Source organism: Aotus nancymaae, unplaced genomic scaffold, assembly GCF_030222135.1.
Source record: "Aotus nancymaae isolate 86718 unplaced genomic scaffold, 86718_ANA_hifiasm-v0.15.2.pri h1tg000063l, whole genome shotgun sequence".
In the NCBI taxonomy this organism is placed as follows: Eukaryota; Metazoa; Chordata; class Mammalia; order Primates; family Aotidae; genus Aotus; species Aotus nancymaae.
In genome coordinates, this window is record NW_026988477.1 from 2405083 (window position 1) to 2432844 (window position 27762).

General features: G+C 61.2%; 2 protein-coding genes and 1 long non-coding RNA gene across 3 annotated transcripts; 2 read left to right on the forward strand and 1 right to left on the reverse strand.

The window, feature by feature from the left end:
* The first annotated feature begins 2636 nt into the window (after positions 1 to 2636).
* On the forward strand, positions 2637 to 9396 carry LOC105712259 (uncharacterized). The gene is made up of 3 exons (XR_001106277.3): positions 2637 to 4790; positions 7691 to 7877; positions 8688 to 9396. It is a non-coding gene; the product is annotated as an uncharacterized LOC105712259 (long non-coding RNA).
* A 5117-nt stretch (positions 9397 to 14513) lies between these two features.
* Positions 14514 to 20420, forward strand: SOHLH1 (spermatogenesis and oogenesis specific basic helix-loop-helix 1). The gene is made up of 8 exons (XM_012445146.3): positions 14514 to 14584; positions 14862 to 14996; positions 15488 to 15637; positions 16323 to 16442; positions 17150 to 17352; positions 18746 to 18959; positions 19561 to 19634; positions 20203 to 20420. The coding sequence occupies exons 1-8, from the start codon at positions 14520 to 14522 to the stop codon at positions 20418 to 20420; spliced, it is 1179 nt and encodes a 392-aa protein (XP_012300569.1). The 5' UTR covers positions 14514 to 14519.
* A 4828-nt stretch (positions 20421 to 25248) lies between these two features.
* LCN9 (lipocalin 9) lies at positions 25249 to 27520 on the reverse strand. Its single transcript, XM_064366025.1, has 6 exons — positions 27425 to 27520; positions 26785 to 26906; positions 26328 to 26398; positions 25775 to 25885; positions 25346 to 25408; positions 25249 to 25271 (listed from the first exon to the last, which is right to left on the reverse strand). Exons 1-6 carry the CDS (start codon positions 27518 to 27520, stop codon positions 25249 to 25251), a joined length of 486 nt encoding a protein of 161 aa, XP_064222095.1.
* Between the last annotated feature and the right edge of the window lie 242 nt (positions 27521 to 27762).

The window sequence follows — 27762 nt, forward strand, 5'->3', positions numbered from 1 at the left end:
TCTCAGATCCTCAGGGTGGTTACTAGGAGGCCTAAGACACCCTTGTTTGCAGCTTCCCCAAGCGGAGCAGATCAGCTCAGCTCGGAACCCTGGGGGCTGCCAGGCCCTCTGAGCTCTCAGCTGCCTTGCCACTGTCACCAGGTGAGGGACTGAAGAGACACAAAGAGCTGGCAGGGCAGGGTAGGGGCATGGGGGCACACCGGGTAGAGTGGGAGGACACCTGGTGGTCTGCAGTTCTTAGGGGCCCAGGCAGGTGTCTCCCAGGGGTCTTGCACCTTTCTGTCCCCATGTCACCATCAAAGTGAGTTTTAGCTGCTCCAGGAGAAGCAGGAGCCAAGAGGCAGGGAGCTTCCTACCTGTTCCAGGCCCACCCCTGTCCCAGGCTGTGTGGCCAGAAGGTGAGCAGAGGGGGTATGGAGGGGACTGTCCACCTGAGGCAGGGGCAGGAGGCCCTGACCACATCCAGCTCCCCGTAGGGCCTGCAAAGAGGTCACTTACCTTGAGCACCAGGTCCACAGTGCCACAAAACCCTCCTTTCTCTCAAGTCGGGATAGGTGGGCACATTCCTTGAGCCCCCACCAAGTGCCTCTCCTGTGCCTCCCAACCCCCAGATGAGCAGGAGGCAAGGAGGCTTGGGCACCCCAGGCCAAAGCTGCAGGCGGCAAGCGCATGCCCCAACCCCTGCTCCTTGTTCTGAGGTCACAGGTTCAAGCCCCAGGATCTGGCAGCGTTGGAAAAATAACATTTTCCTAATTGCATCAGTGTGGCTGCATGTTTTTCCTTAGTCACAAGCTGGCTGGGCCATGGGGAGGTGCAGGCAGGCAGGGGAACCACGTGGCCAGGGGTCAGGGCTGTATTTTCTTGGTTTTGTGCCTTCCTTACTGAAAGCTCCCTTCAATGGCAAAACCCCAAGAGACGGCGGCTTCCCAGACATGGCTGCCTCCTCCCACCCCTGCCCCGCCTGCCTTTTGAGCTGCTCTGGTTCCTCGTCCTGGCCTCAAGGCCCAGTCTTGGCAGGGCCCATGGACAAGCTCAGGGGGTGGGACCTCTGCTTGCTTCAGGGGCCACCAGGGAAAGGAAGTGCACCAGGAGTCCAGAGACCTGGCCCCACCCCTGCTCCCCAGATGTGGCCTGGGGAGGGTGACAAGGACAAGCTGCCCTTCCTCCCTTGGGGAGCTGCTTCGACACTGGAGTGAGCATACGGCCGTGAGCAGGTGTCCCGCAGACCTCCTGGCATCCTGCCTCATTCCCCACAGAGACAGAAACCTTGAAAACACTTGGCTGTTGTGCTGGCCGAGGGCCGGAGCTGCAGGGTCTCTGGGAAAGGTGCCCATTGCAGGAGGACCACAGCAGAGCAGCTGCTCCCTGTGTCCCTGGGGTCTGGTTGAGACCCTTCTCAAGCAGGAAGCCCTGCACCGGCCAGCTCTTTTGGGCACATGGGGGTAGGGGAAGCTGGTTCAGGGGAAGTGGAACACAACGCTGGTACAGCCAGACACGGGGACCCCGGACCGCAAGCACCCCCTCCTCTCGAGCTCTCCTCCCTATGTGGCCCAAGGGGCCCCGGAGCAAATCTGAGACCCCCACTGTCACATCCACGATTTTATCTTCTAAGTGACGGCTGTGCCAAAGAGTTGCCACTTTCCGTAAGAATTCTGTGGTTTGGTGGCTTAAGGAAGGTGTCCATCTTCCCAGCCCTTACACCACTCTCTGGACAAGGTGTGGAGCTCAGCCTGTGAGACTCACACCCCCCCTGGAGCCAGGGCCGAGCTGATGGGACAGAGCATATACCCTTAGGCAAGGCCGGGGCAGCCCAGGGGCTCGGCATGGAGCACTCCCTGCTCCTCCTGGGGACTCTCTGGGCTGTCAGCACACACCCCACAGGCCCAGGGAATGGCAAGAATGAGCTGACATGAGCGGGGCTCAGTTCTGGTCCCTAAGTCCTGGCTGGGCAGCCCCCCCGAGTTGCTTCACCTCTCCAAGCCTGTTTCCTCACGAGTGGAAGATCTGCTGATGCTTGTTTCCTTACAGGGCGACTGAGGAGATGTAACCGGACAGCCAGCCTGAGGCACTTGGTGCGGGCCTGCACGTGAGCGCTTATGACACAGCAGGTGTAGGGTGGCAGCAGCAGTGTGGCTGAGCCCTCATGGACAACGGCTGTGTGACGGGATGATCCGGGCTGTGGCAGGTACCCAGCGTGCCCGCTCTGGCTCAGCTGAGGCCCATCAGGGAGCTCAGGCTTGGGACGCTGACTTTTGGAATCCAGCTGGAGAGGCCAAGAATGAATAAGGCGGTCCACACCCGGGCACTGCCATAGGAAGCCCGTCAGCTGTTTGGTGCACACACAGTCACGTGCACCGACCCTGACAACCCTGTCAGAGGGTGGCCCGGCAGCTGTGTGCAGCGCCAACTGCCATGGACTGAGAGCCAGCTGCATGCCAGACACCCTGGCAAGCCAGGTGGTGGCATGGAATCCTAAGAACAGTTCCCAGAGGCCAGGACAGTCCCCATCCCTAATGCCAGGCGAGGACAAGTGGCTCCCAGAGCCCAAGGAGCGTCACTGAGGTCCCAGCAGAGGCGCTGGGGTGGGGGCCGGGTCCGCTTCACCTCGGGCTGTGCTGCCTTTGGGCAGCTGGGGGGGCTCTTCTGACAGCCGGGAGTGCCCCCCACCTCTGTCCCCGGTGGCCATGGAGCCAGGACTGTATAACAAAGTGCTCAAAAACAAGCTTCTCCCGCCAAAGGCCCCAGGCACTCCGTTCCAGTGGGAACTCGAGGCTGCCCGTGCCACCACAATGGAGGCCTCATCTGTGCACTGCTGCGAGAAAGAGGGTACAAGGAAGGAGTCGTGGGAAAGAAGAAATGGGGCTGTGTGGAGCTGGCACGATCATTTACTGGAAAACCCAGTAAAAGAGGAATTAAGTGAAAACCTATTAGAGCAAATATGGAACCCAGTAAGGCAGCCGACCCAGGAGCATCACAGGGAGCAACAGCAGAGAGCCACCAGGAGAAAGTCCTGCTCACAGCGGCTGCGGGAGCCCCAACCCCACAGAGCATGCGGCATTCCCGAGATGGACTGGAAGCTGTCGCTAGCGGGAGACGGGGGTCTTCTTCCCGAGGGTCCAACAGTCCCTTCTCCAAACACACGGACAAAGGGAATCGACACCGATCAAGAGCGCATCACGATTTTCTCAGAATTCATGAATTGTTTCAAAAATTAATCCTGAAGAGTACATGTGCAAGAACAGGCAGAGTTGAAAGGAGGAACAGGGCCCCCGTCTTCCGCTGCCAGCACCCATTCACAGCCACAGCAGCTGACGCTCTGGGATCTGGCCCAAGAGCAGACAGAGGGCTGAGACACAGCAGAACGCCTTGACTGCTTGAAGCCCACGTTGTAATCCAGGCTCGGGAAAGGAGGCAGGGGGCACTCCTCGGCCCTATGGTACTGGGATGGATGCAGCTCCACCCGTCCTGCCTCAGGTAGTGGTCGCAAATACCAGGAGGGACGACATCCTCCCCGTCGTGCTGACGGAGAAATGGAGGCTGGAGAACTCCAGAAGCGCACCTAACCTTGCTCCTTATTCATCCTTGCTTATCACTTGTCCCCTTGCCTCGGGAGGGCTGGCTCCAGCCTACGTTATGCAACGTGCCTTCTGTTGGATAAAATACGATTAGACTCCACGCTGCAGCCCCAAACCAAGGACAAGATGAAAAAAAGAATACAGGGAAAAGTGTTTAGAGCTGAAAGGCCTTTTATTTAATATACAAAAACCAAACAGCATCTATTCCGAGAGGAGTATGTATAAATGCTTCTCCATCTGCATGAAACACTGCTGTTTAGCAAAAGACATGACTGGTATCGGAAGGAACAAGCGACCCACAGGAAGAACGTATCTGCAGCGGTAATAATGCCGTCAGAACACAGCTGGTGCCCACAGGTCCCGCGGGAAGGAAAACAGTCCGGCAGAAAACACGGCTGGGTGCGGCAGCTCACGCCTGTCATCCCAGCACTTTGGGAGGCTGAGGTGGGTGGATCACCCGGGGTAAGGAGTCCGAGACCAACCTGGCCAACATGGTGAAACCCTGTCTCTACTAAAAATGCGGTAATTAGCTGGATGTGGTGGCACATACCTCTAATCCCAGCTACTTGGGAAACTGAGGCAGGACAATCGCTTGAACCCGTCACTTGAACCTGTGAGGCGGAGGTTGCAGTGAGCCGAGATGGTGCCACTGCACTCCAGCCTGGGCAACAGAGTGAGATTCCATCTCAAAAAAGAAAAAAAAAAAAAAAAACAACTCAAAGGATGGATGAGTGAGGTTCAAAGAAGAGGAGAGGACAAGAGCTCGTGGTTGAAGACCAAGCCACCTCGCTGGCGATTCGAGACACGCAGAGCTGGACAGCGACCGGCTGTGCTGGAGAACGGGGAGCATCTGGAGGCCCTGCAAGCTGGGGCTCTTGTGGAGTGTCCCTCAGGCTGGGAGCACGGGACTAATTACGCAGGAATCGTGGGTCCTCTCCAACTTGGAACCTCTACCTGGGGACATCCTCGATCTGTGTCCGAGGCAGCCCAGGCATGGGTTTTCTTATGGCCTCATGAATGAAGGTGAACACTGCAAGCAGCCTGCACGTCCGTGAATTCAGGAGGGACTGACAGCTACAGCCAGGGCTGCTGTGTGTGTGTGTGTGTGCACGGTCCCTGTGAGCCTGCTGGGTGCATCGCTACACATGCAGAATGACATTTAATGGACCCCATTTAACGAAACACAACCTCTTTCCACAGAACCCTAGACAAGAGGTGGGTTTCTCTGGGCACCCAGCTCGTAGGTGATGTACAGACACTGTCCTCACACACTGGCAGCCACCGTGCTGGAGGCAGGGCGGGGTTCTAGGGCAGTGCCTCATCCTTTGTGCCTTGCAAAGGGAATATAACATGCATGACATGTATTATGGAAACGGAACAGCTAAGGGCTAAAGACTCCCTCCCCAAACTCCAGCTTCACCAGGCCCTTATTTCTGCCCCGGCTGGGGCTCAGAAACCGGCAGGGAGCCTGCCTCTCAGGAGAGGAAAAGACGTACTTCCTGGCAAAGACTTCTTTTAAGATTGCTTGTGGCCCAGCATGGTACCTCACGCCAGTAAGCCCAGCACTCTGGGAGGCCGAGTTGGGCAAATCGCTTGAGCCCAGGAGCTCAAGATCTGCCTGGGCAGCATGGCAAAACCCTGCTTCTACAAAAAATACAGAAGTTAGCCAGGCATGGCACCTGTAGTCCCAACTACTCAGGAGGCTGAAGTGGGAGGATCACTTGAGCCCATGAGGTGGAGGCTGCAGTGAGCCATGACTGTGCCACTGCACTCCAGCCTGGGTGACAGAGCTAGACTCCGTCTCAATAAACAACAACGAAAGACTGTGACTGTCTTTGGCTAAGGGAATGAGCTTTCTCTCTTAAAATACATTCTTGTTCACACTCAGTTCAAAATTTTCAGGAGCTGGGTGAGCCATGTTTGACAGAGAAGTCAGGCAGGAGGGAGATGAGCACACATGTGCACATGTAACCATGTAAATACGCACATGCACATGTAAATGAGCACTGTGAACATGTAAGCATGTAAACCCACACATGCTGACGTGCATGTAAATGAGCACACGTGTGCACATGTGAGCATGTAAATACGCACGTGCATGCTGACGTGCATGACGTCCAAAGGCATGAGATGGCCCCATGCAAGGCCCCCCTGCTGCTACTCCAAGCTCGTCTGAGTAACTTTCTGCGCTAATCAAGAGCTCCCATGCAGTGGTGGAACCAGACCAGCATACTGAGCATGCGTGTGCACCGGCATGTGTACAACTATGTGCACGTGTGGCTGGGTTTGCATGCATGTACGTACAATGTGCATGTATGCACACATGGCTGTGGGTGTATGTGTGCACGTGCATGGATGCGTGTGTGCATCCCTACCCAGCGTCCAGGAGAGTCCCCAAGGCAGGCACAGCATCACTGTGGTGGGGGCGTTTGAGTGCTGGGCTTCATGCCCAGCAAGTGCAGAGCTGCAGAACCTCTTTGCTGACCATGGCAGAAAAATTCAATGCTGCCTTTGCACAATGATTAAAAAGTCAGAGCTGCTGAAGGTGCCCAGGCAGCTCGGCAGGCAAGTGTCCTGGGTGATGTCCCTCTTTAGGGGAGGGGCTTCTTGCCCGTTTGAGGGTGGCTGCTCAGCACCATCTCCTGAGATGCTTTAAGACCCAAAGCTCAGAACACGTGGATGAGCTGAAATCAAGCTGTAGATTTATCCAGATGGACTTCAGAGCAGCTTCACCCAGCCTGGAGGGAAGCGGCAGGGCCAGCAGCACAGTGGACACAGGGGCCTCAGACGAGGCTGTGGGGCCATCACCCCTGGACCCATGCCCAAGGTTGTTGGGGAGGCAGAGGTCATGAGGAAACTGCAGCTCCCATCCCCGGTCTGTCCTGGGCTTGGGCCAGACACCAAGTGAGCTCCTCTGCTGCCCCCACCCCCTGCAGCCGGCAGCAGTGAGCCGGTCACTCAGTGCCAGGCAGCAAGTCCATCTCAGGGTCCAGCACTCGCCCCCTGGGTGCCTGGGACCCTTGGCTGGTCCTTCCCACAAGCCACACCCCGTTCTCCAGCTGCAGATGCCCACGGCCATGCTGCGGCTGCTGGGAGGTGCCTGGTGGCTACACCCATGTCAGCCATCAGTCCCCCAAGCTGAGCTGGCTGCTGGGGGCAGGGGTGATCCCAGCAAGGAGCACAGCCCGGAGCTGGCAGGGGACCTTAGGGACAGCCCTGCTAGGATGACAGCCTGAGGGTGGGGAGGCCAGGGTGGGGGCTGCACCTGGAGAAGCCCACTCCCACAGCTGTGAAGGCACTCCCATGCCCCCGCTCATTCCCCCGGAGAGCTGTGCCAACTCCCTGTGCTGACCATGCTGAGCACCTGTTTTCTGTAGAGACAAGGTCTTGCTATGTGCTTAGGTTGGTCTCGAACTCCTGGTCTCAAATGATCCTCCCACCTTAGTCTCCAAAAGCACTGAGATCACAGGCATGACCCACTGAGCCTGGCCTGGGGACTCATCTGGAAACTGAGGCACAAGTGGGGCTTCCACTTCCTCAGCACCCATTAACTCCAGGAGGTTTGGGCTGCTTTAGGGAGACCGAGGCACAGAGCCCCTGATCCATCTAGCAGTCCACACCCTGAGCTGCCACCATGCTCAGAAAATGACCAACTCACTGGTGCTCCCAATCCTTGCCCCAGCCCAGCCCCCTCCTTCAATGTGGCTGGGAGTCAGGAAAATCTGCCGGAGAGCCATGCACCTGGTGCTCTGAGCCCTGGCTGCCTGCCACAGCTTGAGTCTGCCCCAGGGGAAAGCATTCTTGGTACCTGTGAAGCACGAGGTCCTACTTCTGGCCCCTGGAGGGGGGCACAAGCAGAAGGAAGCCCCCTCTGCCCCTGCTGTGGAGTGCCCCAGAGTGGCTACAAAGGAGGAGGTCTGGGTGCTTTTCCTGGGCACCAAGGGGCCAGCTGTGTCTCAGCCTCCAAGGCCTGAGTGGTGCCTGGCAGGACACAGGTGCCCCAGAGGGACAGTGCCAAGGAGGAGACAGTGGCAGCTGGCACATGCTGCACCTTGCACTGGTGTGAGGGGGACCATGTGGCAAATGTCTTAACACTGTGGGAATCCTTCAACCAGGAAATTCCACTCTTAAGAACCCGTCTCCAAGAAGTTACTGGACAAATGCTTAGCTCCGATGTGTCCATGCTGGCTGGAGCATGACAAAGCGAAGACCAACTGGCTCCCGTGGAAGCTCCCGACACCAACATAGCTTTGTAAACACCGCATGTGTGCTGCCCGTAAGATCTCAACACAACCTTGTCAGGTATGTGCTAGCGCTCCTACTCTACAGATGAGGAAACTGAGGCCCGGAGAGGTGAAATGACCCACCAGAGCTCACACAACTGCTGTATCTCAGTCCTGGGATGGACTACCCTCACAGACACAGCTCCCAGGGTTCCTCCAGGCCCTCTGCTCCTCCCTGGGTGCCCATCCTGTGCCAGTCCAGTCCCTGGTCCTGCAATGCCCTCCATCTCCTGATGCCCCCCGCCCTCTGCTCCAGTGAGGCCACCCCCGCTCCCACCTCCCTGTCTTCTGCCCCTGATCTTCTGCCCCTCTCAAGAAGGGCCTTCCCAGAGACCCACCCCAGGAATTTGGCCGCCTCTGCCTGCCACTGTCCCCTGCAAACCTTTTACACTTGCCAGCTGCTAGCTCTGGTCTCACCTCCCCGGGCCGATAGCAGCCTGGCCTCAGTTCCAGCCCGGCTGGCTCACCTCCGAGTTCCACAGGTAGAAGCAGATCTGGGTGAATGTGGGTGACCGTATCCACACGCAGCTGGGAAAGGTCCCGAGACACCTTTGAAAGATGCCCATTTAACCGGGGCTTGGCACCCAGCCACCTAACCTGTGCATGCTGAGCCCAGCCTACCTTTCCCTAGACTCATGGCTGGTGACTTAAAGGTCACACAGGCTGGCTGGCGGGCCCCACACATCCTCCTCCGGCCCTCACACACATGCTCACGTGTGCACAGGCATATGCAGAACTTGTGTTCGGGGGTGAGGGGTACACGATGCCCTGTCAGCCTCCTTCACCCATAAGGGGCTGGGACACACTTGGACAAACTTTTCTGTTGCAGAGAACCCTGGGATTGTTTATGGAAGACAGAGAGACGCCACCCCCGAGGGCCAGCAGCGCCTGGGCAGAGCCTGCAAGTTGGCATCCCTGGGTAGCAGGACAAGAAGCCTCAGGGGAGAGCCCGAGACACCCCCCAACGCCCTCCAAAGGCATGAGATGGCCCCACGAAGGCCCCCTGCTGCTACTCCAAGCTCATCCGAGTAACTTTCTGCGCTAATCAAGAGCTCCCCACGCAGTGGCAGAACCAGACCAGCATACTCAGGCGGGCGGTGCGAGGACACAGCCCACACCCAGGCCAGCCACGGAGACAGAAGCGAAGGCCCTCGTGGGCAACCCGCCCACTCCCTTCTTACTCACCTCTGTCTTCCTGAGCTGCTGCTGTAGCCACCGAGGGGCCACAGCAGACTCCTGAGATCCCCGTGGCCCGAGCCGTCCCTCCTGCCAGCCAGTGCTGGGCGGTACCTTGGGTCCTCAAACCTTTCCCATAGGGCCTGAGCTACTTCCTGCTGCCGAAGGCACTGCTCCCTAATATGGGCCTGGAGGGCTGGCTGGGACCTTGGGCTAGGCATGTGCCCTGGCACGATGCCAGGGCCTGATCCCCTCAGGGCCAGGATGGTCCCAGACCTGCCCTGGAGCAGGGCTGCTGGGAACTGGTTCCAGGAAGGGCCTGGCTGGGGCTCTGATGGGAAGTGCACTGGATAGGGGTGGGCACTTGCCAACTCTGGGGGCACCAGGGCCACCGGCCCCTCCCTCTCCTACAAAAGCTGTCATCTCCAGGGCCTGTGAAGAGGTGGCTGAGGGCCTGGGACTCCATGGCACGGGGATGGGAGCACAGAGACTGGAGGCCAGTTAAGACTCCAGTAAACTGTAGCCCCACCTTCCAGCCTTGTAGCCTCAGGACTGACTCTGGGGTGAGACTGGGATGGAGCTGGGGGTTGGCGCTGGGGCACTGGAGTGGGGAGGGGTGTCCCAGCACCTCCTGCCCCCACTCTGAACCACAGCACCAAGGCTGGCATCCTCCAGCACCCAGGAAAGACAGAGGACTGCTCAAAGCCCAGCACCAAGGCCACGGGGCTCCAGGGCCAGGGTTCTGAAGGTTGTGCTGCCCGGCGCCCCACCTCCCCAGGAGACCTGGTGTGGAAACCTGCCCCACAGAGCTCCACCACCCACCCGACCAGGCCACAGGGCTCCAGGGCCGGGGTTCTGAAGGTTGTGCTGCCCGGCGTCCCACCTCCCCAGGAGACCTGGTGTGGAAACCTGCCCCACAGAGCTCCACCACCCACCCGACCAGGCCACAGGGCTCCAGGGCCGGGGTTCTGACCATGCTGCTGCCCTGCGCCTCACCTCCCCCACCCACCCGGCAGTACTGAGGCTCTTCCTTCTGCCTGGCCCACCTGCCCTGGCTTCACCTGGAGCTCAGCTTCCCTCTCACCCAGCCCAGCCGAGTCCGAGTCCTGGTCCCTCATCAAGCCCAATTCTCCCTGAAGGGCTCCCCGCTGGCCCGCCTGACATCCCCCCAGTGCTGGCAGCTGCTCTGCCTGCAGTGTGACGGGGAATCTGTTGGGATGGAGGCCAGCTCCGTCTGGCGGGAGGAGCTGTCCTGGGTGGGTGGGCAGGGCTGGTTGGGAGACACAAGTGTCTGGAAGGACCCAGCCAATGATGCCTAGAGCTGAAGGCCGGACACTGAGGGCACAGTCCTGCCACCTCACCTGGAGCAGGGCAGTCCCAGGAGGGCAGGTGATAAACTCGAGCAGAACGGCCAGGGAGGGCAACACCAGGCTGGGGAGGGAGACGGCAGGGCCGGCCAGCCCATAAAGATGAGAGCAATCCAGGACCCCCTTGGGTCATTTTCTCTGTGCCTGACAGACATCCCCCACATGGCCCCTTAGAGCAGATCCAGGCTGTGCCCACTTCCCAAGGACATCGCCAAGTCTCCGTCCACCCTCAGAGCACCTGCTCCTCACCCACGCTGCACACTGGACTCCCATGGGGGCCAGGCGGGTGCTGTGCCTCCCTCTTGATGCTGGGACCTTCTCTCGAGCCTGGTCCCTCACCAGAGGCAGACATTAAAGACCATCCGCCCCACCTGCTCATTTTACACATGTTCCATGAGACAAACAAATGGGCAGCAGCACCTGGCCTCCTGCTCCCAGATGTGATCATCCACTCTCTTCTCTGGCCTTAGGACAGGCTGAGACTGGCCAGGACCCAGAAGAAAGGGCTCTGTCCTGCTGGGAGGGCTCACCCAAGACAGTGACCATCTCTGCCCAGGGTCCCCTGGAGTCTGGCTCTGGGCACAGGGTGAGGAGCAGGCTGCCCGTCTTCAAGGGCCGAGGGGTTATGGGGAGGATGGGGGACCAGGACCCTGGGCAACCTCCCCTCGGGACTGTCCACTCGGCTGCTGTCACTGGGTGGGTAGGAGCCACGTGCACAGGGAATGGCTGGCTCAAGGTCACCTGAATGCCCTCAGTTGACCCTCTCCTCCCAGGGATGGGCCAGCGGGGAAAGAGGAATGACCAGCCAGACATCACCAAGTGACCAGAACCCAGGACTCCCGCTCGCATGTGATAGCCACTTAGCCCACTTCCGGTGGGGGGGCTCTTCCTCGGAAGGGCTGCCCTGGAAACCCCTTACTGTGTGAGGTGACCTCGCCGGGCACCCCACACAGGAGGGATGGAAACTTCCTCCCCAGGCAGGGGTGAGGGAAGGGGCTGGGGGCGGGGTGGAACGCCCTGCACCGCCTCCAGCCTCCCTGCCACTCCCTCCACCTGGGAGATGCTCAGGACCCTCATCCAGCCAGGGCCACTACCCTCACCTTCTCGCCAGGTCGAGGACAGATGGGGACGGACGCTGCTGCCCGGGCACCTGCTGGTTGTTAGGGAAAGCGAGGCCCACCCTGAGGGGCGCCCGTGTTCCCCGCTGTAGTCAGGGAGGGTGCTCGCGGGTCCTGGGGGAGTTGGACGGTCCTGGGAATGGGGAATCCTGGAGGGTGTGGGAGCCTGAGGGGGAACTTGGGGGGTCTTCACGGGGCTGGCGCTGGTTAGACCGGGGCCTCCGCGTGGGGAGGGCGCAACGGACGGTCCCTGGGGGCACATCGGCCGTCGTCGAACTCGAAGGTCCGGTTGGTACAGCCCCCGCCATGCGCCCCCGGTAGACGCCCTCTGGGCTTTGCGCCCCGTTGGGGAGTGGCATGCGCCCGGCAGCTCGGACCCGCCACCTTCTCCCCTCGCTTTGCCCTGAAAACCCTTTTTTTCCTTCCTCGCAGATGAGCACGCGGGGTGCAGGGAAAGCCGGTTCCAGGCGCCGGTTCCAGGCTCGGGTTCCGGCTTCTGCTCGCGCGCGCCCCCTGTCGGCTGCGTGGGGACCCGCGGCGGCTCCAGACCAGGCTGGGACGGGGCGGGGGCTGCAGGGACCGGCCCCCACCGCGGCCCTCAGAGCCCTCCAAACTCCCGGCGAAGAGATCGGGGTTCGTTCATGGCTGGAAGCCAGGCCCCACACCCTTGGGAGGGCTCCGTGGTGGGCGGGGGCACAGGGGGCTCAGGGTCCTTTGCGGGCAGCAAACACACACGCGCGGCTCTGACCTCTGACCGCCAGCTTCTGCCCACCAAGCCTGGGACCGTCAGCACCTCCGCACGTGCTGCTCTGCCCTGGTCGACACCCCCACCCCGCCGGCTGCAGCTTCCATCGGTGGGCACCACACCTTGGGCTTGGCTGGGGAGGGGGTGACTGCACCCCGCCCTGTGCTCTCAGCCGCACGGGCGCACACAACCCCTTTAGACGGGTGAGAAGGGGCCCCAACTTCAGACGCTGTAGCCCAACGACCGGGAAGCAGAGGGTCCCCCTGCGGGCCCCCTTTCCGCGCACGTGCTCACGCTGTGGCACATGCGTCACGCTAGCTCAGACGGCCTCTGGGGAGCTGCGACGTCTGTCCTCAGAGCTTTGTTGGTCTGTAGCGCGGACCAGGCCCCTCACTAAGCCAGGACTGTGGCCACGAGGAGCAGGGGGAGGCCAGGTCCCTTTGGAGGGCGCATGGCGCAGACTTCGCCGTCCCTGGCCTCCCAGTGTCTCTCTGGAGGGTCCTTCCCTGTTTCTCCAGGAGGCAGCAAGGCGAACACGGATGGTTTGGGGTGGGAGGGGACAGTCGGGGAGGTCGCCGGAAGAGGTTCAGCCTGTGCCGCCGCCACCCAGCTCTCCGGCATCTTGGGGGTTTTTCCTCAGTTCCCGAGAGAGGCGGGGCCGCAGCTGGTCCCACCACCCCTGGGCAGGTGCCGCCGGGGCCAGAATTGGCCTTTCTGCCACTGCCCTCCTGCCTGGGGAGCTCAGAAACACCGCCGCTGAGAGGACGCGCCGCCTGCATCTGTGACTGATTAGCAGTAATTACACGTGTTCTCAGCAGCAGGAGAGTCGAAAGTTCGATCACATTCGAGGCCTTTATGGAAACAAAAACTTGGCCCCACTCTGCCACTGAGGAGCCCCAGATCGCCAGCCCGTCCACCTTCCCCCATCAGGAGCAGACCCCGGAGAGGGCCCAGCTCCCCGAAGGCTTTTGCCTCCTCTCCAGCCCGGCCCTCATCCATGTCTGACTTGCAGCCGTGGCCAGGCTGAGTAGGGATGGACAGACCCCCTTACATCACCCGTAACGTGCCTCCGCTCGGGCCCTGGTGGTGCTCCAAACACCCTTCACCCCACCTTGGCCCCAAATCCAGGATGCCAGCCTGAGGCCCAGACCCTGCCTTCTCCACAGGAGACTGGGGCACCCCAGGCAGACACCCCCTCTGTGGCGGCACCTGCCCGCGCTCCATCTTGCCGCCCCCCTCAGGAGCAGAGGCCCTGCGGCCCACCCACCTCTTCCAGCTACGGGCCCAGCCAGGGACGTCCTCCAAACTGCAGGCCAGCCTCACACCCCACCCTCGTCCCCTCTGCTTCCCCGAGGAGACCCACTTCTGTAAAAAGAGGAAAGGAGGCGTCTCCATCTCCCCCTTCCCTCCATCGTCCTCCGGCAAGCATTTATCGGGTGACTCAAGCCCAGCGCAGGGCGGCTCCCTGAGTTCAGTGGGGAGGTGAGCAGAGACCCAGCGCCGGAGCTTTCTTAATTTGGAGGGACCCCGCGACCCCCGAGAAACCTGCTGAGAATGTGAGGGGGTTGAGCTGGGGCCGCCTGGGCAGGGCCGGGGGGGAAAGGGACAGACGGCTCTGAGCGTGCCCCCTAGAGCTGAGCTGGAAGAAGGGCGCACCTGGGGTGGGGACAGGATGCCCCCGGCTCTGGGAGACGCAGCAGGGTGGATGGTGACGGTACTCTGAGGCGCAGCACCCCGCAAGGTGACTAGATTTGGGGGAAGGGCAAGCGTGGGCGACCTGGGGGACAGGCGGATATCCCTACCCCTCCCAGTCCCAGGGTCCCACAGGCCTGGGCTGAACAGCTCAGGCCAGCCCGCCCACTCCCACGAGACGCTGGGCTCCTAAGGCAGGGCCGGTGTCTCCAAAGTGCCAGGGGCACCCGAGATCCCGGGGAAAGTAAGAGCGGAGGCAGGCCTACCTGGGCTGGGGCCCTTCCTCCCGCGTTCCACGGGGCTTGGTGTGGGTAGACCTTCTGAGTCGCTTTCCAGCACCTTCTGTGAAGGAACAGGGGTCACGTGGGCCCGAGGCTGCATGCGAGGGGAGGGCTAGAGCGCATGCGCTGAGGGGTGGAGGTGGAGCGCGAGTCGGGGAGTGGGGGCGGGCTGGGTGGAAAGCACGTGGCAGATGGGCAGAGCACACGTGAGGGGGCGGGGCTGGGGCGGGGCTGGCGGGCGGAAGGAGCCGTGCACTGGGGTCTCTCTGCAGCTGCAAGGTCATGGCGTCCCCGTGCCCCGAGCCAGACCCGAAGGTCTCTGGAGTCCCCACTGTTGGGGGATGCAAGTGAGGAATTAGGCTGGGGGCCAAGGGTGTGGGGGCTTAAGGCCTGTACCCAGGGGTGCTTCAGCAAGTCGGCGGTCTCCACCCCTCCTGGCCCCACTGGGGCAAAACCCTGGACCCTGGGGGAGGGGAAGCAGTGCAGAGAGGGCTGGGCCGTGTCCCTACGTGACCCAGGTCTTGGCCTCCACCCGCACCCCAAAGACGCCCACTGCGGTATCTGGGGCTCCCGGTGGCGTTTTCTGGGGTTCTCAGAGCCCGGTGCTCTTGGCTCTCTCGGCAGCGGCTCCTCCCTTTCTGGTGCTCTCTCTTGCTGCGAGGACTTGGCCCAGGGCTCTGGCCCGCTCAGGGCCCCTCTGGCGACTGAGGGTCCCAGCTCCTGCCTCCCACGGAACGTTATCAGCGAGAGGGAGCGCAGGTGAGTGGCTGGTGCCTCCCCGGGTCGGGGCGCTGTAAACGGGTGGAGCGGGTGAGGTTAGTTTTGTGACTGCCAGCAGGTGTCAGGCTGCTGGGAGGGGCTCGTGGCGTGTGCCCAGTGGAAGGATGGGCTGTACACCTCTAAGTCACCCAGAAAAGCCGCGCTGGGGGACATCCTGCAGCCCCGCCTTGCTCCGGAAGCTGTGCCCCTGTGACCCTCCCTGTCCTCTCCATACTGCAAAGCAGCCATGGCTTGGGCCTGGGCTGGACGGCCTGTCGCTGGGGCCCAGGGGTCAGGCTCAGGCTATGCTCTGATGTGGATCTGGGGGCTTCAGACCACAGGGGCAGCCCCTCTGTGGTCCTGTCTCGGGGGCCCAGTGGTCTCCTCTGCCTGACGAGCCCCCAGGGTCTCTCTGGTAGGTTCTAGAGCTTGCTGTCTGTTCTGCTGGAGGCTGGAGGGCCCAGAGCTGTTTGTTTCTTGACTGGAAGCAGGAAGCGGATCTCCTCGAGCTGTGAGCGCCTGCGAGCCCTGCTGCCCCAGTTCGATGGCCGGCGGGAGGACATGGCCTCGGTCCTGGAGATGTCTGTGCAGTTTCTGCGGCTTGCCAGCGCCCTGGGGCACGGCCAGGAGAGGCACGCTGTGAGTTGTAAGGGTGGACGTGGTCAGTCCTCCGGTGTCGTGGTGACCGGACATCTCACCACCCTGCAGGCAGCACGTCCCCTGCCGTCCCCGGCTCCCTTGGCCTCCACGGCGAGGGCAGGTCATGTTTTCAGCAGGGCACGTCCTCATTTGTTCAGGCCCTGCCTGTCATTACTCTCTGGAAAGGAGCAAGCTTTCCAGCCTTCATGCGCCTGAGTCCTGTTCACTGATGGGCTGCCCTGACGCTCTGTGCCAGTTCTGGGGAGAGTCGGGGGTCCCCTGATCCTCCCTGGCTGAGCACCCCTAGATCATTTCTCTGCACATCCCCAAGAGAGGCTCCTATGTCCTCTCCAAAGCCCTGGGGGCTCCAGCTGACCCCGGGAGTGCCAGGGCTGAGGACCCACTTGGGGAATGAAGCTGTCTTGGTATCTGTAAGATCAGGGTCCCAGCGTTTGTGGTGAGGCCCCTGGGTGTTCATGGCCTAATTCAGGAATGGTGAGGTCTCTCAGAGGTGGGACCTCAGCCTCGTTGTCAGCCTGCACCCTCGCCCCCAGTCCCAAGCAAGGACTGAGCTTACAGCGACCCTCCAGGCCCCAGGGCGCCAATCTGGCCACAGCCCCGCTTTCTCGTGTGCTTCCCAGTGGACTATCTCTGTTCTTGGCTTACAACTTTGTTTAAATTTTGACCTCTTGCTTCCTCAAAGGAGATGTGGCCCTCATTGCAGGAGAACATTCTGCAGTTCACCATGTCAAGTCAGATTCCAGCAGGTGTGCCAGACACTGGGGCAGGAGCGTCCCGCAGGGCTCGGTGAGTGAGTGTCTCCTGGGGCCAGCTCTGCAGGGCTGGGTGACCCTGTGAGCAGCAGACCCAAAGCCCCCTGGCACGTCCTCGGGTGGGTGCGGCCTGGGGCCTCGCGTGGCCTCTGCAGCTGGTGACCTGCCCCGGGACCTGCCGACTCAGGCAGTCAGGTGAGAGGTGACCAACATGGGTGAGCTCCGGGAATGGAGCGTGGTCAGCGGACTCGAGGGCCTGGGCTGGCGTGGAGGTGGGAGGTGCCTGGGCGGAGTCTCTCCTGCTCCCGTATGCGGGCACTTTGCAGGTGGTCTGTGAGGTGTCGCACCCCTCCCTGTGGGCAGCTTCGGGAAGGGAGTTTTCTGAGGTCAAGATAATTTGGTTGTTTTCAGAATGACAGCTTCCCAGGCTAAAGGACTGTCTGCAACTTGTATTTAAATGTAACCATTTTACCCCAAAGTGGGCTGGGGCACAGGGCTGGTGGCTGATAAGCTGTGGAAGGATCTAGAACCAGGGGAGCTGGGCAGAGAGAAATTGGGGAGGCAGCTGTGGAGCTTGGCTGGCCCAGGGCCCCCAGGCAGAAGCTGGCCTAGTGGTAGGTGGTACCTTGGGTGTCCTGGGGACAGGTCCAACCCTCTGCTCCTGGGGTGGGTAGGTGGGGGAAGCCTTCCCAGGGGGCTTGGGGCGCAGACCCGGGATCTTCATCATGTTGCTCTTTTTAGAACCCCAGATTCGAAGGTGCTTCTGGAAAATCGTTGGTCCCGGGATCCGGCATCAGCCCATCCTGTGCGCCCAGAGCCCCTGCCCCATATCCTTGTATCCTCCAGGCAGTGGGACCCGCAGAGCTGCCTGGCTCTGGGCACAGATGAGTGTGAGGTCCTGTCGGGGCGGTGCCAGGTGCAGGGTGGGCCGCCCTCCTTCCCAGGTGAGTCCTGGGTAGGCATCTGGGGTGCCCTGGGCCTGGGGAGCTGGGCCAGACCGTGCTTTACGCTGTTTTCAAAAAGGGGATTTGAAGTTCCTCCGGGGGCTTCTGTTAGTGAGAGACGCACCTGTTGAAGGCTGGCCTCGAAGGGCCCTGGTTTTTGTGTGAAGGAGGAATGTGGTCTCCGGAGGGGGGTAGGCGTGGCTCGAGGAAGGGAGAGTCCTAGCCAGAGTCCTTTGGGCTGGTCCCTCCGTCCTGCCTCCTGACCTCCCTGTGCTCCAGGGAAGGGAAGGACTGAGCGGGTCCATTTCCTCACCTGCCTCTGCGCCCCACGGACGGGGCCTCCCACAGCTCCTGTTCCCTGGGTCCCTGGGTCTTCGGGAAGCGTGGGGACGTGGAGGGACTCAGCCTGTCCTGGTCACTCCCTGGGTCCCTGGGTCTTCGGGAAGCGTGGGGATGTGGAGGGACTCAGCCTGTCCTGGTCACTCCATGGGTCCCTGGGTCTTTGGGAAGCTTGGGGACGTGGAGGGACTCAGCCTGTCCTGGTCACTCCATGGGTCCCTGGGTCTTTGGGAAGCTTGGGGACGTGGAGGGACTCAGCCTGTCCTGGCCGCTCCGTCCAGCTTTGCAGCCCTGCTTCCTCCTCCCGTCTGGCTGGCGCGTGTTTTGGATACGGCCTGCTGTTTCCCTGGGGTGCTCCATCTGCCCCTTTGCCTATGCTGCTCGCCCACGGCGGGAGTGGTAATTGGGGTGAGCCAGGGGCCTGTGGCCTTCCAGCTGTTTCCTCTGCCACACGGGGCCTTTGTCCCTGATGCCACCCACAGCTGAGCTCTGGTCCCTCTGCAGGTGGCCCCACAGGGCACCTCTCATGACCAAGCTCCCCTCGATCCCCTCTGTGCTTGTGCCTGGAAGTTGCCAGGTGCCATGAGGGGCAGGGCTGTGCCTTTCGGCTGCCCGTGAGTGTGGCTGTGGCCAGAAGTAGTCATGCAGTTGGCATGGCTGGTGGCCGTGCTGGGGTCATCAGGGCACTCCGGAAACCCACCAGCCAGGCATGTGGGCCCGGAGCAGGTCTGAGGGCAGAGCTCAAGGTCCAGGAGGTCGCGCTGAGAGGGTCCCCCGATCCGAGCCCCTTGCAGCTGGCCAAGCCAGCACCTCCTCTAGGAAGCCCTCGGCCCCCAGGTATTGGGCACTCCCCCTTGGGCGTTCGTCTCCTCCCATTTACCTGTCTGCCACCTGCTTCTCGGCTTCCTCCCGCGTGTCCCTGCTGCAGGGTGCAGGCAGCAGGGTGGGTGCTCGGTCAGCGTGAGTGGACCCAACCCGTGAGTCACGAGGTCTTCAGGGGAGGCCTGTGAGGCCGGGCAGGGAAGACTGACCCCCATCTTGACTTCTCTTCCAGAACCTTCCAGCCCAGTGCCGTGGCCCCCAGGCCTGAGTCTTCCTAAGGCTGAGAGGCCACCCTCGTCCTGGTCTCCGTTCTCGCAGCAGCTGACCTCGCCTGTGACGAGCAGTGAGGCCCCTGGCTGGCCAGGCCAGGCTGGGCCCCTGGCTGTGGAGGCTGCGTCTCTGGGGGAGCCCGCCGACGAGGCCCCCGTGCCTGCGCAGGAGGGCGGGTGAGTGCCCAGGTGGTGTGCACGCCTGTGTGTGCGTGAGCGAGCCGTGTGTGTGTGTGCCTGAGCCTGCCCCGCCACGCCCGCCGCCTCCCAGCCCTGGGCCCCCTTTCTCAGCATCGGGAAGCTTCCATACCTGCCTCCTCTGTTGTGCGGGGGAGGCCGAGGCCCAGGCGGAAGCCCAGGGCAGGACCAGCCAGCCTGGCTGTGGGGCTTTCTAATGTGTGTTTCTGGAAACGCGTTTGTCATCCTAATTGTCATTTGTTTTGGCTGATAGTTAAATGAGTTTGTGTTTCCTGAGCGCACACCAGCTGGGGTGTGGGAGGGGGAGGGGAGAGGGGACGAGGCAAGCGGGCCTGCGGCCGGAAGGAAACAGGCAGGGATGCTCCGCAGGACGGATGGGGGCCAGGAGAGCTGCTGGCCAGTGTCCTCGGCGGCCATGGCTTCTGCACTGCTCCCCACTGCGCAGGGCCGAGCCCTCCAGGAGCGGAGCCCAGAGCTTTGCACTGGAAGCTGCCTTTGCAGGACTTGGGGCCCAGGTGTTACCCTGAGCTCAAGGCCTGGGCCCACCTGTGGCCACTGAGGGAGGGCTCCTCACCTCCAGGTCTGTGCTGGGGTCTGATGTGGAGGATGGGACGTCCTTCCTGCTGACCGCCGCTAGTCCCAGCTGGTGGCCGGGTGAGTGGGGCCCTGGGTCCGGGGCTGGGTCTCCTGCATCAGCACCTGCCGTAAGCTGGGGAGTTGGACTCAGGCCCAGTGTGTGTGAGACGCGGGGTCCCAGGATCTGGGTCTGAGCCCCCATCTTCTCCTCTGTTGGGGCTTAGCTGTTGGGCCTCGTCCGAGTGTCATGGGTAACGTGAGTGTGTGAGTGAGCGTGATGTGTGTGAGCCGGCGCGTGAGCTGGCAGTGTGTGGAGCCCTGTATTTCTCCCGTAGACCCCATGTCTGCGAGGTCCGTAGCCCAGCCCGTGCTGGTGGGCAAAGGCACGGAGCACTGTGATATGGCATGTGTCCACCCCGTGTACGATTTCGTGTTGAGGTGCCCCTTCCTGGTTCTGGCCCAACAGGTGTCCTGGGTCTGGGGTCTCTAGGTGTGAGCTCACCCACCTCATAGCCTCCACACGGCAGGGCAGGGCAGGGCAGGGCAGCCGGGCTGAGGTGGCAGCCCTGCTCCTGTGACCCCACCTGCCTGCCTCTGGTCCCTACAGCACCTGCCTGCCCTGCTCACGTGTCCTGTTTGCCTCCAGGGTCCCGGGAGGGCCGAGGAGGCAGTGGCCCTGCGTGGGCCCCAGCCGAGAGCAGCCCACCAGATGAGGGAGAGCCAGGCTTCCTACGGGACCCTGAGCCCGGCTCCCAGAAGCTCCAGGACAGCCCTCTGGAGCCGTGGGGCTTGGACGTGAGCTGTGCGGGCCTGGCCCTGAAGGACGAGGTGGACAGCCTCTTCCCTGACTTCTTTGCCTGCTAGCAGCCGGGCTGTGCAGACGCGGCGGCGGGGCCGGCGGATCTGGAGCGGCGTGTGTCCCTGCTGCGTGCTTGGGCATTTTATTTTGGGTTTGGGTTGCAGCTGCACCCTAATTTGAGCGAGGCTTGCAGGCTGTGACGAGACGATACTGAATATTAAAGAGGGAGAGCAGGTTTCCTGGAGGAAGCAAAACCCGAGTGGCTTGTGTGTAATTAGTTCAATTCATCGGGCAGATTGCGCCGCCTCCGTTCAGTGTGCAGGCAGCTGCTGGGATTTTGTTCTGCGAAGTTCTCAGCACCGCGAAATCCCGGAATAACCTGGCCCTGGTGCCCTGGGGTCGGGACGCGCTGAGTCCTGCTCTCTGGAGGCAATGCAGCCTCACGGTGTCGGTGCCTGGAAGTGGCTCTGTGAGCTGCCTTTCCTGCTCTGTGCCGCTCAGAGCTGCAAGAGTGCTTGTAGAGGAGCTGCTGTCCTCTCCTGGCCCGGGGGGCTTCAAGGGAAGGGCTGGTCCCACCTCTGCTGCTGGTCACCTCTCCCTCACTGTCATGGGGAATGGGGGGCCTGGGCAGAGGTCACCTGCCCTCAGTGTCTGGTTCTGCTGCCAACCCTATACTGTGAGATCTGGAGGGGGCTGGGTTACTTTGATGGAGGAGCTGAGCTCTGTGTGGTGCTTGGTGCGCACCTGGTTTTCAGCCACGGCACACGTGGTGCTGGTCTCCAACCCCGGATGCTCAGGGGTTCACCCTGCTATCCCCATGTGGAGACACTGGCTCTAGGCCCCTTGTGACTGTTGGTGTGTTTGCATGTGTGTGCAATGGCAGTATGCATGTATGCAGTTGTGTGCATGTGTATCGGTGTGTGTGCACTGTTGGTGTTTGCATATGTGTGCAGTTGGCAGTATGCACTGTATTGGTATGTGTGTGCTGTTGGTGTGTGTGCATTTGTGTGCTATTGGGTGTGTGTACAGGTGGTGTTTGCATGTGTGTGCAGTTGGCAGTATGCGTGTGTGCACTGTATTGGTATGTGTGTGCATCTGTGTGTGTGCTGTTGATGTGTGTGCATTTGTGTGTTACTGGGTGTGTGTGTGTACACTGTTGATGTTTGCATGTGTGTGCAGTTGGCAGTATGTGTGTGCACTGTATTGGTATGTGTGTGCAGTTGGTGTGTGTACAGTTGGTGTTTGCATGTGTGTGCAGTTAGTATGTGTGTGCACTGTATTGGTATGTGTGTGCATGTGTGTGCAGTTGGTGTGTGTATAGTTGGTGTTTGCATGTCTGTGCAGTTGGCAGTATGTGTGTGCACTGTATTGGTATGTGTGTGCATGTGTGCTGTTGCTGTGTGTACAGTTGGTGTTTGCATGCGTGTGCAGTTGGCAGTATGCGTGTGTGCACTGTATTGGTGTGTATGTGCATGTGTGCTGTTGGTGTGTGTGCATGTGTGTGCACTGTGCTCCCATGTGTGTTAATGTGTGTGCATGTTTGTGGCTATTGGTGTGCATGCCTGTGTGCTGTTGCTGTGCGTATGTGTATTTGTGTATTTGTGTGTGTGCATGTATCTGCTGTTTGGTGTGTGCATACGTGTTTGTACACCCATGTGTTTGTGCACGTGCCTGTGTGTGCACTGTGTTGGTGTGTGTGCATGTGTTTGAATTGTGTGTTGGTGTGCATACATGTGTGTGTACCCCATGTGCTGGTGTGCATGCATGTGTTCACAGTACACATGCGTGTCTGCTCCCATGTATTGGCATGCATGATGTTCACACTGTTGGTACACACGCATGTACATCTCAAGTACAGGCCAGTGCCATCTCAAGAGAGTGGGACGTTGCCGGCCTCTGAGGTCCTGCTCAGCACCCCCATGTGTTTTCCCGTGCCCCGTGCCCTTTGCCTCCAGGAATTGGGGTAGAGTCAATGAGCTTGTCCCCTGATTCCATGCTCAGCCTAGCAAGGAGGCAACTGAGCATGCGCTGTGGGTGACGGGTGGCTGGTGCTGCCCTGGGGCTGAGGCCGGCACACAGCCCTGCTGCTGTGAGCTCTCATCTACAAGGCGGGAGGGGGCCTCGGCAGAATTAGCACTGGCCTCTCCTTGGAGCAGGGGGATAGGCCTCACCTTGCCAGCTCCCCTAGGCCCCCCTCCACAACTGGGCTCCAAAGTCAGGGGCTTCACTGTGGACAGGTGCTGGCAGGCGAGGGACAGGGCCCCATCTCAGGGCAGACAAGCCTCACCTCCTGCCTGGAGCCTATGTTCAGAATGACCCTGAGGCCCAGCCTGGCTTGTGAGCCGAGAACGGTGATTGATCAGCAGTGTGTGTCCTGGGAGTGGGAGGTGGAGGGGCTTGCAGCTGCAGGGGTCCACCCTGCCCCAGCTTCTGGGGTCCTGCGGCGTCTCGTGTCATGGGGCTGTGGACAGTCTGCTTCTTGGTCCTTTTGCTGCACGCTGGGAGGGTCGGGGGCTTTAGGCACTTCCGCAGGCTGGCTGTGCCAGGATCTAACCCTGTTCCTTTGGGCAGTGATGGTGGCAACCCAGGGGACCTGGAGGGTGGGGTGTCTGGGCCATCCCAAAGCCGTCTTGTCTCCCGAGGTGGCTACCAGGGTCTGGGGGGAGCTTGGCTGTGTTTGCTCCTGGGGCTAAAGGAGCTGCTGGGGGGAGAGGAGCCGTTCCTTGAGTAGGTGTGTCTCCCACCCCCGTCTCCCCGTACCTCCCGGCTCCTGGGGCCGTCTCTCTGGACCAATTTACCACTCTTCTTGGCCATGAGGCGGCCCCAGTTCAGAGGTGGGTCTGGAAAACCAGGGGCAGCCGCTCTCCTTGCAGTTCTGGCTGGCGAGGGTGGGCTTGTTTGTGGCAGCCAGGTGGGGGTCTGCAGCTAAGCTCCCGCTCGCCGCCTCATCACTGAAACAACAAATCTCTCAGCAGAGCAATTTTTTTACTTCCTGGAATGCAGGAAGGGTGCTCTCATTAGCCATTGTGCCCCATGGCCAGCTTTCCGCACCAACGGGCCCGCCGAGTGGGCAGCTTCTCATGTGTTCCCAATGCAGCCCAGCAGGCTGGGCCCAGATCCAAACAGGGGCTGGAAGCTGGTGGCCGTGGGAATGCCAGGTGCCTCCCACCCCTCCCATCCCAATGGAGCTGCTCTTCTCCAAGCCTGGCACCCTTACAGGAGGCACTAAAGCTCTGCCCAGCCTCGCCCTACAGCTGGAAGCTCCTGATGGAGGTGAGGTGGGGGGTGGCATCAGGACCCTCATCCTGAGGTGGCTCCACTTGTCTCCTTTATAAGCAGGCCCTGGCTCTGGGGACAGGTTCTTCCTCAGCACCCGGGACTGTGACCTGCAGGATGACCTCCTTGCAGAGCTCACACAGATGCTGCCCAGTGCATGCCCCCAATGCAAATGTTTCTGGGTCTTAGGCTGCAAAATGTTCTTCCCTGGGTAGGGGCAGGGCCAGGGCTCCTCAGACACAGCCGCATATTTGCTAAACGTGTGGGGTCTCGTGTCCACCGCTGGGGTCACAGTGCAGGACGTTGTACCGTCAGCGGGGCCCCTCCTGCTGCCCCTTTCCTGCCACACTCCTACTTCCCATTCGTGACCTTCAGAAATCACCACTCGTGTCCCCTCTGCGGTTTTGTGATTTCGAGAACACCCTTTCATTTTCACATCTAACAGATGTCCAACCACCAATCACTTTCAATCCACAAAACCACCACGGATTGGCTGGTACCTCCCTTGTATTCACCAAAACATGCAGGGGCCGCAGGCACCTGCCTCACCTGTGACCCTGTTGATCATCCTCCACCAAAGGCAGTGACTGAGCTCAGGGAGGGGCGGGGAGGGGAGGGAAGGGAAGGGGTAGGGCCTTGGTTGCTGTCACCTGCATCTTGGGGCCACCACGCACCACAGGGGCACCTGCTCTTTTAACCTCAGGGACTCTCATGCAGAAATGCAGAGGTGCCTTTAGGACTGTATCTCTGGGAGGCTCAGGCTCTGGGAAGGGAAGGGGGGCCCTGGGGGTTTTTGCTGGACTGGGACCATTCCTGAGAAGGGAGGGGCAGCTCGGAGAAGGAGCCTTGGTGGCCTGAGTGGTGTCCCTAAAAGGACATGCTCATCTCCTAGTGGTGGGGCCTGTGAAGGGCGTCTGATGGGAAAGGGTCTTTGCAGGTGTGATGCTAAGAATCTTGACAGGGATCATTCTGGTTGAAGACGGGCCTAAATCCAATGACAGGTGTCCTTAGAAGAGACAGAAGAGGAGACGCAGATGGGGGCAGAGGCTGGAGCGACACTGCCACAAGCCAGGGATGCCTGGAGCCCCCGCAGCTGGAAGAGGCAGGAAGGACCCTCCCCGGAGCAGCTGGAAGAGGCAGGAAGGACCCTCCCTGGAACCTGGGGAGGGAGCACAGCCTCGGATTGCAGACCTCAGGCTCCAGGCTGTGAGAAAGTAAAAATCCTGGTTGTCTGAGTCACGCGCTCGTGGTGATAGCAGCCCCTGGAGACTCCCACAGGCCTCATCGCACTTTCTGTTCAGACCCTACCACCCTGGAAGGCCCCATCACTGCCCCGACTCCAGTGGTGCTTTTCACGGCACCTTTCACCAAGCACCTTGTGTTCCGTTCCCAGACTAGAGGAGAGGTGGGTACCGGTGGCCCTTCTGGGATGGGACCCCCAGCTCTGACATTGGGCCCAAGCTCTCCCCGTCCAGCCCCTTCCCCGACCCTAGCCACAGCTCACACGTGGTCCTCCTGGGCTGGGACCTCAGCCTCTGACGTTGGCCCCAAGCTCTCCCCGTCCAGCCCCCTCCCCGACCTGAGCCACAGCTCACACGTGGTCCTCCTGGACCTCCTCTAGCACTTGGAGTAGCAGTGATCTGGGAGGACAGAGAAGGCTCTCAGTGCAGGGACAGGGACCAGGCAGGAACACCCCATGCCCACCCCATCCCACCTCTCTCTTGGTCCAGGAGCCACGGGGCTGCCGAGTCCGTACTTTCTGCAGGTTTCTTCAGATCTGCTCAGGAAGGAGGGTTCCAGCTGTGGGACCCGTGCTGGGAACAGAGTTGGCTCTGTGTGAAGGGTGGGCCTGGCTGGGGGCGCTCAGGCAGTGCTGAGGCTGGGCAGGGGGTCACGCCCTGACCAGAGGGGCTTTGTGCTGAGGGAGATGGGAGGTGAAAGCTGCGGCGCCCAGCACCCTAACAGTGTGTGTGGCTAGGAATGGCAAATGGGAACCATCTCTCCAAAGCCCAGGGCCACGGTGAGACCCTCCACCAGGGTTGGGCCAGATTCCAAGGGGGTCGGAGGGGGCCAGCGGGAGCAGCGTAGAGCGCGAGGGGGCCGGCGGGAGAGCCGTAGAGCGTGAGGGGGCCAGCGGGAGCACCGTAGAGTGCCAGCACATTGGTCTCGCTTCCGTTCCTGAAGTTCTGGAGGTGGGAGGTGATGAGCAGATTGTAGTCAGTCTCCGAGACCGCCACCGTGTTCTCACCCTCATCTTCGTGGAGACACGGCCCCACCATCCTCAGGGGCCTGTGACAGGTGTGCCGTGTGACCTCCAGTGAGGATGCCGGGTCAAGTGGCCTTTTGAGGGGGGAGGGGAGGAGCCCACAGTGCTCGCCCAGTGGAGACGCCACGTTCGCCCAGGGCGTGGGCAGCAGCGGCACCGCCCCCTCCCTCCTTCTCATTGTCTTGCAGAGCCTGGTGGCCCCTCAGTGGGCTCGTTTTCCAGAGCCCAGCATGACACGCCTGCCTCCCTGCTTCCCCTGGGCCAGGAGCCCCCATAGGGTTGATGCCAGGATGGGTCCTTTCAGTGGGAGGTCAAGCTGTCCGGGGCTTACATAAAATCTCCAAAGTCAGTGGCTGCCAGAATGTGACCCAGGCCCTGGAGAAAGGGGACCTCCAGCTGTCAGAGCAGGGGGAGTCTGGCTTCCACTCACAGTTGATGGAGTATTCTCCATTCTCTGTCTTCTTGCAGACCACCTCCATGGCCCTGCACTCCCCCTGCACCCTAGAAGCCAGCCAGGATGATGCCGGGAGTGGAGCTCCAGCCCCCTGGACGTGCGACGGCAGAGCCAACCCCCCTCCAGGGCACAGGCTCCCCACCCCAATGCCCGGGGTGCCATTCCGCAGCCGCGTAACACCCTCCTTGCCTCTAACCCCACCCCAGCCTCGGAAGGGGGGCAATTTCATCTCCATGTTCCAGGGAAGAACACAACACCAGGCTGACCAAGTCCCTGCTCCCACCTCGCCCCGCCCCGGGGTCATACGCACAGGCTCAGGCTCTCCAGGAGCTCGAGCTAGTGAGCGTGCGAGCGTGTGTGTGCAAGAGTGAGTGTGCATTGGGGTGGTGGGGCATGGATCTTTCTGATGCCAGCCGAGACAGGGAACACGCACATGCATTGGAAATCAAATCTGAGGCTGCCGTTCTTCAAGTGTTCAGTATTCTGGACGAAGACCCTCAGGTCCCCGTCGTCTTTAATCCCATTCAGGTCATCTGAGGCCATGAAAATAGAATATCAGACCCTGAAACCTGAAGACAAAGGGCTCCAGTGGGTGGGAGCGGTGGGTCAGCCCTGGGAGGCTTAGTGCTCACAGTCCTCCCTCCCAGGGCCCTGCCCCCGAGCATCTGGCTCCCAGCCAGAGCCGCTCCACCCTTCCAGGGCCCTCTCTGACCCCCAGGTCTGCCCTCTGTCCTCTCAAGGCCCCCCTCTCCCTGCTCTCCCCCAGACTCCCTTTCTTTTCCCCTCCTAGGAACCCCTCTGTCCTCGTAGGGGCCCCATCTCCCTGCTGGTCCCCACGCTGCTCCCATGGAGTTTCCCCTCTGCCCTCCCAGGGCCCCACTCACCCTCCCAGGCCTTTCCCGCCTGACCCTCCTGGAGCAACCCCTGCCCTCTCAGGCTGCTGTCAGCTTGGGGAGGAGAGGTGGGCTCCCCTTGGAGCAGCCACCCTGGTCACAGGTCAGAGGCCCCGGGCCGGGGGAGGACAGGTGCCTTGAGGCCTGGCCCCTCCCCCGCAGACCCCAATGCAGACCCACCCTGGCCATGTTGTCGTTCCTCTGCACAACCGTGTTGGGGCTGAACTCCTGGGCCGAGATGAGGCCGAGCCCCAGGCTCCGCAGCAGCAGAGCCATCCTTGTCGTGCATGCTTCGGCCCGGGCCTCTGCCCCCTTTATACCCTGCTGCCCTATGATTTCCAGCCCCTCGGGGCGGCCCACCCCCGGCCCATCCACACACATCCTGTGCCCACTGGGCATGCAGCCAAAGGCCCTGAGGCTGCCGCCCTCCTCCGAAATGGGAAGGAGGTCATCCTACTCCCTGTGGGAGCTTCCTGGGCCTGTGGGCAAAGGGACCTGCTGTCCCCTCACTGGAGTCA

Bases quoted from the DNA above. Each gene is read 5' to 3' on its own strand.
- SOHLH1 (XM_012445146.3), top strand. From the start codon at position 14,520: ATGGCGTCCCCGTGCCCCGAGCCAGACCCGAAGGTCTCTGGAGTCCCC. The intron at 18,960-19,560 runs GTGAGTGCCCAG...CCTCACCTCCAG, and splicing joins GTGCCTGCGCAGGAGGGCGG to GTCTGTGCTGGGGTCTGATG. The intron at 19,635-20,202 runs GTGAGTGGGGCC...GTTTGCCTCCAG, and splicing joins TAGTCCCAGCTGGTGGCCGG to GGTCCCGGGAGGGCCGAGGA.
- LCN9 (XM_064366025.1), bottom strand. From the start codon at position 27,520: ATGGCTCTGCTGCTGCGGAGCCTGGGGCTCGGCCTCATCTCGGCCCAG. The intron at 26,907-27,424 runs GTGGGTCTGCAT...TTCAGGGTCTGA, and splicing joins GGAACGACAACATGGCCAGG to TATTCTATTTTCATGGCCTC. The intron at 26,399-26,784 runs GTGCGTGTTCCC...GCTGGCTTCTAG, and splicing joins AGATTTGATTTCCAATGCAT to GGTGCAGGGGGAGTGCAGGG.